This window comes from Momordica charantia (genome assembly GCF_013281855.1).
Source record: "Momordica charantia cultivar OHB3-1 chromosome 10 unlocalized genomic scaffold, Mcharantia_2.0 BLBB01000010.1, whole genome shotgun sequence".
In the NCBI taxonomy this organism is placed as follows: Eukaryota; Viridiplantae; Streptophyta; class Magnoliopsida; order Cucurbitales; family Cucurbitaceae; genus Momordica; species Momordica charantia.
This window is the reverse complement of record NW_028275158.1, coordinates 16,555,310-16,569,004: the sequence shown is the minus strand read 5'-3', so window position 1 is coordinate 16,569,004 and position 13,695 is coordinate 16,555,310. Positions and strand designations below refer to the sequence as shown.

General features: G+C 29.3%; 1 protein-coding gene across 1 annotated transcript; it reads left to right on the top strand.

Annotated features, from left to right (window-relative positions):
* Positions 1 to 5,425: 5,425 nt before the first annotated feature.
* On the top strand, positions 5,426 to 12,265 carry LOC111013811 ((-)-germacrene D synthase). Its single transcript, XM_088118847.1, has 7 exons — positions 5,426 to 5,592; positions 5,979 to 6,261; positions 7,068 to 7,443; positions 9,098 to 9,316; positions 9,995 to 10,133; positions 10,530 to 10,775; positions 11,792 to 12,265. Exons 1-7 carry the CDS (start codon positions 5,479 to 5,481, stop codon positions 12,083 to 12,085), a joined length of 1,671 nt encoding a protein of 556 aa, XP_087974973.1. The 5' UTR covers positions 5,426 to 5,478; the 3' UTR covers positions 12,086 to 12,265.
* Positions 12,266 to 13,695: the final 1,430 nt, after the last annotated feature.

Below are 13,695 nucleotides of genomic sequence, written 5' to 3'. Positions count from 1 at the left end.
TCCTAATGTGAGGAATTATTTTATGGGAAATTGGGATTTATGACCCCTCCTATAATTCATTTGGACCCATTTTGAAAAAAAGTACTAAAAATAACTTTTTAGTAGGTCCTCAAACAAAATTCTATCAAAAAGGTAAAAATTGTAACACTTATTCAAGTACTGTGTGGTAAATATTGCAATACTCGTCCACATCTAGGTCCAAGGAAATTGAAAATTCACATGTAAAAATTGATATACATTCTCAAATTCAAGTGTAAAAATTGAACTCTTCAATGAAAATAATAAGAGAACAAGGAAGCGATGAATTATTATTAGACAAATTTATGCTTTTTTTAATATTTTTTATTAGAAAAACAAAGAAATAAGAAACAATAATTAAACTGTTTTTTCTATAAATTAGACTGTTTTTTTCTAAAAAATATATTTTTTGTTATTAGATCTGTTTTTTTCTATAAAATATATTTTTTGTTATTAGATGTGTATGTATGCATATGAATTTATATTTTTAATTATATATTTAAAATGACTAAAATACTGATAAAATAATATTTTATTTGTAAAATATAAATATATAAATATTTTAAAAAATCACGTAGACCTTATTTTTTGACCCCTTTCATAATTTTTAAATGTAAAATTACTGTAGTACTCTCATGTTTCAAAATCAACAATCTCTCTCTCCTCATTGGAGGAATTTTTTTGTGGATTCCGTTGTTAATTATCAATTGGTAATTGATTCATAAATTAAAATGTTGATTTTTTTCCGTATTATATTCAAATTAAAAAGAAATTGTAAGGGTTAAAGGGGAGATTGGTGGATAATTTTAGTTTAAAAAACATGGATATTTTGGTAAATTTAGAAAGATACAAAGTGGAAAAGTGTCACAAATTAGAATGAATGAGTCATAAACTAGTTTTTTTCAAAGAGGGTCATAAATCCAAAATGAATTATTGGAGGGGTCATAAATCTAAATTTCTCTTATTTTCTGTTCCCTATAAATTTATCGAATTTAGGGTTTATTCATCACAATTTAGACAAGTGATCAAACATAATTCTTTTAACCTACTATATTTCTTTGCATGTTAAAGGTCAAAGTTTTTATTAGATAACCTCCTAATTAAATGTACCAACAATCTTGAATGACATCTCTTAATTACAAATGATAAAAAAATATCCAAAGATTCATTATTTGAACAATTCCATCTAGGTTAGGAAAAATGTTTCTATGATCTTATCTAAGATTTATAATTTTGAGTGAAACTAAGCTTTCAACCCGTAATTCCAATTGAGAAATTTTTGGAGCAAAACATAACATATCAACACTCAAGTACATTTTTGGTTTATCGACATTCACATGAAGTATATGAACATTCAAATCAAGTATATCAATATTAAATTAAATCAGGCCAATGAATGGGTATATCAATACTAAGGTATATCAGTAATTAAATAAGATATGTGTCAACCATATATCATAGAGTTAGTTTTATATCAATGGTATATCAAGATAAATATATATCAAGAATTAAATAAGGTACATCAATAGTAAATTAAAAACAAAATGATATGACTTTGAGGTATATCAATAATATATTAGAGATTAAATAGTACAACTTTGGGGTATATCAATAGTATATCGAACACTAAATGGTATGAATATAAGCTATATCAATGATATACAAAAACTGAATGGTAGGACTATGAGGCATATCAAAATGAGAGAGACTAAAGTATAAATTGGAATTTTTCTATATTTTGGATAGTTAGGCCTCCAAATTTTTTTTTTCAAAATTGAGATGCAGTTGCTAATTAATTTTACAAATAAGTACTAGTTTTTTATGCTAATTTTACAAGTGCCCAAAATAAAATGGAAAATTAAACATCGAAATAAAATAAGGAGAAGTTAAGGGGAAATTAACAAAAATAAATGAAATATTAAACGGAAAAGTTAATTGTTGATGCATAAATTTTGTCTCCTGAGATCTTGCAAAATTTCACCAATCTTCTAAGTGTGAAAGGGATCCATGTGACCTGCAAAACAGAATATTACTAGGATCGATGTGGCTTTGGCCACACGAGCTCCGATGCTTAAGTTAGTATCGGAGAAGTCGAGTGAGGAAAGTAAAAGGAGAGTAGGGGGTTTTAGCATACCTCTAGGGTTTGGCTTACTTCCCTATTTATAGAAGTTGAATCCTAATCTTCCTAGGTTTTACAGAAGTCGAACCTAGTATCTTTAGGAGATATGGACTTCTGGGCCCATATGCTTCATCGTGAATCTAATGTCAAATCAAGGGTCGAGATCTGGCAGGATTTCAGATTGGACTGCACGAGGATAAAGGGGAGTTGAGTTAGGGTTCTCGGCCTTTTGGTCGAGAACACCTCGGCACCGAGGCCTGGTCGGTCTGGGTTGGTCGGGGTCGACGGTCTTCGACGATTCCCCTTCTATCACTTCATCTGTTCTGTATTTTTCTTCACATAACAGTAGCCCCACCCTCAAAATAGGAGCCCGTAAGCATAAGTAAAATGTTAAGACTTCTATATTGAGAGTACTTGTCGCTCGGTCGTTCCATGGGTGGCTTTTTTATGGAATAGACCCCATACCCTTTCATCGTGGTTGGCTATCGTTTCATGGATCAGTCTTTTAGCCCCCATACCATTTTATTGTAGTTGGCTGTAATCAAGTCTCTTGGGCTCTACCGTACAGTTAATTTTAACTATTTAGGTTTTTGTCCAACCTATTTGCTTTTGCCAATGGTTTTATACCCTGAGTCTAGTCGATATTCTTTTGTTGTTGGCTCTGTGGATAAGTCTCTTGGGCTCTGCCATACAGTCAAGTGTAGGTGGCCTATTTTCTGGTTGTTGAAGCCTTTTGAGGAGAAGGGATATGCTCTGGTCCATCCCTACGACCTTCTCTATTAAAGCGGCCAATTTGTTCTACTCGAGAATTTTCGTCAGTCGCTCTTCCTGTCCTAGAATATGTCGTCTTGTGTCGCCCAAGACCTGCTTAAGAAGTTGTCGATATGCTTCACCCTCGCCATCTCGGGTAAAGACAGCTTCCGAGTCGTATGGTATTTGTCGTCGGAAATGTTGTAGTTTATCTCTAGAATTCATGTTGCTTGTTTCTCCTTTGGATTCTGTCTCACGATCTGTTGATTTGCTTTTCCCATAGACTTCCTCGGATCCGAGCAGTACTCGGCCAATTTGATCGTCTTGACTTGATCTTAGTCGTTCTCATAGACGGCGCCAATTGTTGATGCAGAAATTTGGTCTCCTGAGATCTCGCCAAATTTGCACCAATCTTCTGTCGCTTCGTCCGTTCTGTATTTTTCTTCCCATAACATTAATAAAAAAAATAAAATGTTATATAATTGTGCATATTTAAGAGCAATTAAGGGAAACATTAATGAAAATAAATGAAATAAAAAAATATTATATAATTGTGAATATTTAATAACCATTAATATACTCATAAATATTCTCCATAAAAATTATATTAAACCCACTTTTTAAAATTTTTTTTTTTATAAATAAGTTGTTGAAAGTATTATTATTTATTTATTTTTTAGGTAGAGTGTTAACCATAATTAAATCGGCTAGTGTTAAAGGGTTAAAAGTATAATGAGAAATTAATTTGACATTTTATGATGAAATTATTTTTGTGATATTTAATGTAGGTTGAGTTTCACAAGTATTGTAATAAATATAATTATTAACCTGCACTAATAACAATAAGAACCATTGCCAAAGCATGCATAGCTCAGGGTAATTGACATATATAATAATTGCAACAACAAGCACCATATTTTAGAGTTAGTTCTTACAATTTTCCTTATTGTTTAACAACTTTGCAAATAAATAGCAACGAGTTTTGGGATATATTTTTTTTAAATAATGCATTTTTTAAGAATAATGATATAAAGAATGTAGTTTCAAAAGTATTTACAAAATCGGAAATCGTAGCCATTGGCTGCAATTCAAATAAAACTCATCCAAGGTTGAAGCCATGTCCATGTGATGTGGCTTCAGCTTGAAGGCAGGTTGAATGGATCATAGAAGGTGCAAGATGTGCTTCCATTCATTTACCTATAGTTGTGCTTTGCATTATTTTATCTCTAAGGAAAAGGATCCTTGTTTTGGGCAACTTAGATCCCAAAAATTGGATAGGGGTCAAGACGCAGTCGGGCACCGACAACGGACTCAAGTGCCCCCATGCATCGTCCCAATTTCAATATGATTCCCATGTCTCTCACTCACCAACTGGTTTGTGTACACGAAGTTACACCGCAAAATTCTTGGGTCATAAGGGAATCTTTTTTCAAATTATTTACTTATATTTTCTTTTTTCTTTTAAATTTTAATATATTTTTTTAATAATGTATTCTTCCAAAAGTTCATAATAGTGATAAAATTAATTTTCATTGGTATGCATTTCTATTTCTTATGATTGTTTTATTTTTACCCTATATAAATATTAAGTAATTCTTTTTTTCAATTCGTATGTTTCTATTATATATATTGATATTTTTTTGTTCTATAAATTACACCCATCTATTTTTATTTATAAATATTCTTTTTTTATAAAATATATATATAAATATATATATAAATATATATATATATATTTTGTTGTTATGGAGGTGGATCTATAACTTTACTTATATATTGAAAATAATCAAAACACTAATAAAATAAATAATAAATTGATTGCAAAATTATAAAAAACAACATATATATAAATATATAAAAGAATATATTTTAAAAAATTGTGTACGTTATACACATTACATATATATGTGATATTTTTCTATAAATTAGACCGTTTTTTTCTATAAAATATTTTTTTGTTGTTAGATATATAGATATGTATGCCTATGAATCTATACTTTTAATTATATATTTAAAAGGATAAAATACTAATAAAATAATATTTTATTTGTAAAATTTAAATATATAAATGGAAATCGCATAATTGTACACGACTTCCGTACATGGCAATATTTCCTTAAATGGAAATTTTGTATATTGTACGCGACTCCCATAAATAGAAATCAATTAAAATGTAGGTGATTTCCCTTGCTGACTTATTTCTCAATATTCATCTCATATATGACGTGTCGGTACCTAAATTATCGCATTCATTGTATGCGATTTTTTACTTTGATCAATACTTAACCTATTTTTGTAAATAGTTTGAATGTCTAATAATTTTTTATTTAACCTACATTTGTTTTGTTATTACTTTTAATAGTACATTATTTTTATAATTTGTATTTTAAATTACATTATTCTTGAAATTACCCCGAGTCTTATCCATTATAAGTTTTCCTATAAAAATTACATTAAATTTATTTATTATATGCTTAAATTTCACCTCTATAAATTTCACCTCTATAAATTGCAAGCTCTTCGGAGCTGTTTTGCATGCCAACCAAATTAAAGCTCAACAAATCCAAATCCCTTTTTCATTTTTGAGCTCAATGGCCTCACTACTCATTCTCCCACAAAATTTATCATCCATCAATGTTGATACTCGTCCATCCGCAAACTTTCCACCAACTACATGGGGAGATTATTTTCTCTCCAACACCATGGTATTGACTTGTTTCTTTTTCCCCTGAGTTCTTTTTACTTTAATTTTAAACTTTCAAATATTCTGTCTTAGCGGTATATAAAATTGTTTTTCTTTGTAAAGATATGTGTTGGATTTAAGGTATGCAAACAAAGTCTCACATTTGCCATGGAATGGGGTGATCCATGGTATATAAGGAAGGACAATTATCTCCGCTAGTGTGAGGTCTTTTGGGTGAAACTAAAAGTAAAGCCGTGACGGCTATGCCCAAAGCAGATGATATCATACCATTGTGGAGATACTTGGGGTACAAGGAGTACCGTTGTTCTTAACAATATCTCTATAGAATTAGAGTGCGAGATCAGTTCTCTTATTTGTTTCTCAATTCTTCGTTAATGACTTGTTTAGGAGATGGAAGATAATAAGGTTGAGAACAAAGTGGAAGAACTGAAGCGGGAAGTGAGAAAATTGTTGATTACTTGCGTTGATGACAAGCCTTCCCAACAACTAAGCTTGATTGATTCAATCCAACGGTTGGGAGTCGCTTATCATTTCGAAACTGAGATTAATGAATTATTGGATCATCTTTATAAGAAATACAATGAGATTGGTGAAAAAAGTGACGAAAATCTTCAAGTTGTTGCTCTTTGGTTTCGCTTGCTTAGACAACGTGGATTCTCTATTTCATGTGGTATTACTCGAGTTACTTATCTTTGTTTTTTTATAATACTTCTATTTCTTCTTTTGTCATTTTTTTCTTATTATTTGTTATTTAATAAAGACAAAAATGAAAATTGTGTTTGGTAATTATTGTTTCTTATTTCTTTGTTTTTCTAATAAAAAATATTTACAAAAACATAAATTTGTTTAGTAATAAATACTTATTTCCTTGTTTCCTTGTTCTCTTATATTTTTCATTGAACAATATTATTAAAGATTACAAAACTGATGAGATTTCAAAGGAAGACGAAATTAGCTCCAATTGAATTTTGGTTGAAACTTGTGATTCTTTAAGAGATTTATTAAATGGTCAATCTATGAATTGATTGGATTTATTATATGTAGAGACTATGAACTAATTTAATAGTAATAATATTTTTTTCCTTGAGTCGGAGGTTCAAATTGCCATACCCCACATCTGTTGTACATAAAGAAATTATAAAAAAAATTATTGAAATGAGTGAGTTTGGAGAGAATTTTAATTTTTAATTGTTGTTAAGTTTGAGAGAATGAAGAGAAAATTGAATAATTTTCTCATCCTCCTGTTTAAATTATAAATCCAATATACAAGATGTGTCTATTTAGTCTAAAAAAAAGAAATACGTACACATCACTAAACTAATTTTAGTTATAGGTAAGTTTTTTCTTTTCTAAAAAAGAAAGAAAAAACTTTAGATGACCACATCTATTTTTTAAAACCTTGATTTCGAAAAAATAAGGAAAACAAAAAAATGATTATCCAACGGAACCACACCTCATTTTTATTCCTGGATACAGATACGTTGAACAAGTTTACAGATGAGAATAGAAATTTCAATGAATCATTTGCAAATGATGCACAAGGATTGCTAAGCTTGTACGAAGCATCTCAAATGAGGATGCATGGAGAAGATATACTTGAACGAGGCTTTGGTTTCAGCACCACGAGTTTAAAGGCAGCCATTGCAAGCCATGTCGAGGATGGGTTTGCAACCCAAGTGAGGCATGCATTGAAATGGCCTTTAATGAAAGCCATTCCAAGGTTTGGTATAAGACATTACATATCTTTCTATGAGACTGATCCATTGCACCACCCTGTTCTGCTCTCCTTCGCCAAGCTTGATTTTGGAGTCTTGCAAAGGCTTTACAACAAAGAACTTCGTGAAATCTCAAGGTGAAAACACATCGCTTTATGCTTCATTGTAAACACTTCATTTTCTTTTTTGTTCCATTTGTTTGCACTTGAAATTATCATTGTGTTTTGAAATCAATTGAGGTATCGTTTTAGAAAGGCACAAATTGCACTGGTAAAGGATGATAATTGTTACAATCGCATCTCTAAACTTTCAATGGTAAAAAATTAAACTCTCAAACTTTCATAAATGAAAAAAACTAGAACTCTGAACTTTCAAAGGTTGAAGAAGCTCTCCAGCCTTATCAATAGAGCCGAACTGGAGAAGGTGTTCTTAATCGGATCAGTGAAATTTTTAAACAAATAGATTTTTTTTTTTTTTTTTTTTTTTAAGTTGGAGTTTCAGAGCTGCAATTTTCTCACTTGAAAATTTAAGAGTTTAATTTTTATTATTGAAAGTTTAGGATCTAATCTTTTTCATTTTTAAAATTAGTTTGAGGGTTTAATATTTACGATTTGAAATTTTAAGGATGCAATTGTAACAACTGCTTATATAGGGAAACGAGGTTACAACTTTTACCTTTTTTTTTTTCAAGTATAGCATAAATATAAATTTTTTAATGTGTGTTTTACGTAATACATTTCATTATAGGTTTGATTTGAATGATGCTATTTTTGTAAGATTTTTAACTTTATGCTAGATTTTTAAAATATTATTTATTTTATGTTATTATAGTAAAAGCCTCAAATTTTATTTAACGAATAATTTATATTAAAATAAAGAGATTTTTATTCAAATAATAATAATAATAATAAAGAGATTGCAAACACAAAGTTTCAAATGGCATATTAATGATCTTTACTTTTAGAAATTATCCTAAAATAGTTTAAGAAAAAACTATTTTTCAAATGACAACCAAAAAGGGCATTTGTGGGTTATGTTAGTTAGAAAGGGAAAAATATGTAATCAATATTCGTGTTTGGAAATAAATAATAATTTCACTAATACAAAAATTATGTCATTGTTAGAACACATTAAAAAAACTAAGAAATAAATATCTAACAAGTTTTTATATACATATTAATCCATCTATTTAATTGTCAAACCACATCAACTCAACGAATGTTTCTCCCTTGATGATATCGATGAGAAAAACTAAATAGGATGCCTAATTCAAAATTATTTAGGAATATGATTAAGTATTAGATATTTTAATTTTAAAGTATAGAGACTAAAATAAATATAATACTTAAAATTTTGAAATATAAATTCAAACTTAACATTTAAAGATTTTTTTTTTTTCAATTTAAGGGTAGGAGAATTGAGAATAATAAGAAAAAGATTAGTTTTATTAAGTAGATCTTTTTTTAAGTATAAATAAGTAGGGTAGAAGATTTAGACTCATATAATAGTGATATTATTGACCTGCTCGATAAAAAAAATGATATAACATTTCAAAAGAATCCAAACTTGAATGCAAAACCACATCATCTAAAAAATATAATCTAATATTCAAAACACATCATCTAATACTATTTAGGACTTGAATATTTGTATGCATTAAAGGTGGTGAAAGATATTTTTTAGTTTTCTTTTTCAGTTGATCAATGGTAGAGTTGGGATCGAACTATGGACTTTATAAATGGTAACAAATGCTAATTTTATGGGCCTCTTGAACTATCTTTGGATTCATAGGTGGTGGAAAGACCTGAAGTTGGTGGAGAAGCTATCTTTTGCAAGGGATAGATGCGTGGAGTGTTATATTTGGGCAATGGCGATATGCTTTGAGCCTAAGTACTCTCTTGCTCGAATAATCACATCCAAAATTATCATGATGCAATCAATTTTAGATGACATATACGACGCATATGGCACATTTGAAGAACTCCAACTCTTCACTCGAGCAATTGAAAGGTTTTGACGATCACTAGTTAAATTTAGTTTGATAATAATCTTTATTTTTGTAGTGAAACCATACTTGTTTGTTAAAACACTTTTTTAAAACTTTGGCCAAATTTATTTGTTATGTTTCATTTGGATTTTAAAGATATTTTGATAAGTTATCTTTAAAAAACATAATAAATAAATAAATAAAGAGATTTTAATAAGAGAGATTACAAAACAAAGAAATGATCATGTTTTTTCCGGAAAAGTTCACCACCTTTTACTTCCCACCCTTAATTTAGGTGAAACTAATACCCTCAATTACAATGCGCAGGATTATTAATTTGAACCCACTTTTAGTTGGAGATAAGTACCTTAAATAATTGAGTTAAAATTGACTAAATTCAATTAAACTAACAAGACGTAACGACATGCTCTAGATTTTGTGGCTAGATTTGCAATTATTTTTCATAACTACTATATATGGGCACTTTATGTTATAACCTGATTTCTTAGTATTTTGTTGGATTATTTTTCCGTGATAAACAATTTTCCAATTTAACCTTCATGGGTATTAATTATATCTTCACCAGTTCCTTAAATTTAGGGTTGAATGTGACGAAAGTAAAAATTTTAAGCTAAGTTTAACATAAAATCCTACCTTTAAATTAAACTAACAAATTAATGTTATTTTTTTTCACTTTTTAGGTGGAATGTTAAATGCATTGACGAACTTCCAGACTACATGAAAGTGTATTATGAAGCTCTAATGGACATTTACAGAGGAATTGAGCAAGATATTAGCAAGGATCACATTCCCGATGCTATTCATTATGCAAAAGAAGCTGTACATTCTCTGATATCTTACCATATATTCACTACTACAATTTGAAGCTTCCGTCATGGTGGTGAACAGTCAAAAAAACGTTGAAAATTTTAAAAAACATTGTCTAACCATCACGAAATTTGAAACCATCATGAATTCTTTTTTTTTTCTGTGACGTTTTGTAAATGACATGGAATTCATTTTCTGTAAATCACGAATACTTTTCATGATGGAGAAATACGTGACGTAAAAAAACGTCATCAAAGAGTTTTGTAACGTTTTTTAAACATCTCGAAAAGCGAAATTTATCTTCATAATTATTCATTCCTTCAATAGTCTCTAGCAGCGCTCTCTCTCCTTTCTCTTTCTATCTTCCTCAAAGTGATATAATTTTTAATTTTTTTGAACATATCTCAGATGAAAAAGCAGGCTAGATACTTATTTACCGAAGCTAAATGGTATCATGATGGCTATATACCTACAATAGAGGAGTATTTGAGAGTTGCAAGAGTTACTTGCTACCATTTGATTCCTCCCACTTCACTTATTGGCATGGGAGATGCTGCTACCAAGGAGGCGTTTGAATGGATTGCAAGTGACCCGAAATTACTTATAGCTTCGGGAGTCATTGGCAGAATCATGAATGATATTACTTCCCACAAGGTAATAATACTATTTGAGATTTTCTCTACCCTAATTGATTGAGTAGTTTTTAGGTCTAAGTTAAGGTATTAGACTCTTATAGTTGAACTTTCTAAAAAAAAAAAAAACTCTTCTAGTTGGGCCAATCTTCTTAATCTTTTTTTTTTTTTTCCAGAAACTGCCTATAGTGTATCGTATTCCACATGATATTTCATAAATGTCAATTTTTATAGATATTTACAAATCTAGATTTTTATGATTTTTTCTCAAATTATGCCCTTGTTAAATGTCATTATATTACATTTATTATTATATTTTAAAATGTAGAAGTGATGTTATTTAACGCAAATATTTACATTTATTATTAAATTATAATGTTTTAATAAATAATTAAAAAATTATAGTAACACTTTTTTCTGGCTTAATTTTCCGGTGTATATTATTTTTTCTTACGGTTTATGATTTAGAATTTAGGGTTTTACGGTTTTATTTCTTTATTAAAAATAGAAATTGTCTATAAGGGTCTAGGTAGGTTTGTAAGGAGTACAGACAAAGTTTCAAATTGGCTAGGGAAGGAGATGATCGTAAGTATATAAGAGATGACAATTATCTTCATTGGTACGAGGACTTTTGGGTGAAACCAAGAGGAGAGCCGGGAGTAGTTATTCCCAAAGCTGATAATATCATATCATTAATAAATATGTTTATGGATAGTTTGGTAATTTTCAGATGAATGTATGGTCTTTATTTTGACAAATGTGAAAATTGTTTGTTACCTCTTTCTTTTTAGTTTATTCTTTAGATGACTGATTTTCTAGAACAAAAAGTTTTGTTTTTTTATGTTGAAATTTATTAACTTAATTGTGAATATACAGATTTTAAATGCGTAATAACCTTAATATTTACCAACCAATAATGGTTCACATACCAGTTTTGAAAAACCCCCAAACATGACGTTAGTGAGTGGAAGTCTTTGATGCACAATTTTATTTTTAATATATCTTTTCCATTTTAACCTTTTTGTTTCACATATATAGTTCGAACAAGAAAGAGGACATGTTGCTTCTGCCATTGAATGCTATATGACACAATATGGTGTAACAGAGAAAGAGGCTGTAGAAGAATTAGAACAGCAAATTACAGATGCTTGGAAGGACATAATTGAGGACTACGTCCAATCGCCTCATGTTCCAAACACCATTCTCACGCGTGTTATAAACGTAGCTCGCGTCTTAGATCTCTTTTATAAAGATCAAGATGGATTCACATTTTCAAATGGGGAAATCAAACTTTTCATCACATCTTTGCTCATCGATCGAATGCCAATTTGAATTTAATACTTTTCTAGATCTCTATGTATGGAAGGATATGGACTAAGTATAATAATGGAAAAAGTGAAGTACTATACTCGAGACTTCTTGCAAGTTTAAATATGTTGGGATGTATACCCTAAAACTTGTAATTCTATGTAAACGTTATAAATATAAATAAAATAGACTTATCCTTAATTATGCACATCTTGTTATAAAAGAGACACTCTCACAAGCAACGTTTGAGATGTCAATGTCGATGGAAATTTGGAGGTCCTAATCTGATGAAAATGTTGATATCAACAGATATTTCAGAAAAAATTATGGAAACTGTTTAAATTAGTAAATGAAACTTTAATTGTAGCTTAATTAAACTATAATTGATCACTTTAAGCCATCATATGTAAAATATGAGTAATGTATTTATGGAAATGTCGACGTCAATGGAAAAAATCGGAACATGATAATGAAGATGGATGAAAATTATTTGAATGAGTAGATTAAAGTTCAACGTTGCTTAATAATGTTTTATTGATAATTTATAGTCAAATATATTTAAATAATAACTGAACAAGATATTAAATATCAATATATATGATAAAGTGATCCTAGAAAAATTAAAATATTAAATTTTATTATATACAAATGGTGGTGATACATGAAGTAGAACAAATTGTTAAAAATGACAATACTCTTTTATATAACAAATTGTTATTATATTAGAATATTTACAAATGCTAAAAGGGTTTATAACAAATCTCTTTTGTGAGCCTGTAAAAGCTATTTAGGGTAAAGTTTGAAATGTCGATGCTGTAAGAAATGTATATGTTAATATATGACATAAAAATAATATATAACAAACCTCTTGTTGCTTTTTCTATATTATATTTCATTTTAGGAATTAGTAATAAGATTCTTCATGGCTACACGTTTTGCTCGTCAAGGTCCTCCATGATTAGGTAGACATGCCATTTTATTTACTGTAATATTTATGTAACTTGCATCAATATTTGTGTTTTCCTCCTCTCATAAAATTATTACAAAGCGTCATAATTGAAAGACATGCAATTATCTCCCCACTAGTACACTTGAAGTCTTGAAGTTAAATCACAAACATATGTGTTTTTGCTATTAGCCTTTTATGTTGATAATTGTGTTGGGAAATTGAACACCTTGAATAATTTTCCATTCCACACAAATATCCAAACACAACCAAAATATATGAAAATAGGAAAAAAACTGTAAAAGCACAAGAATAACAACACAGCAAATTATATTAGTTCACCACTAAGGACTACGTCCAGTTTTCCACTCAGATGTGGGTAATTCACTAATAATTGTGTAAGGATTAGAATACAAAACTCTCTCCAAAAAATATCTCCTAGAGGTCCCAACAAAAATCTTCTAGCTTCTAAGCATTATAACACACTATACTTAAGTACAGAAATGAAAAACACTCACTAAACCCACTAGATACAGAATCCTTTTCAACAGTGCCCACAACCACTCAAGTCTCTTTTATTTGGATTCTGTACAAATGAAACCTTAACATATGGGCTCTATTTATAATAGGCCAAATATCCTAATTCTTATAGGAAAACAATATTGTAATCCTTATAAGACAACAGTAT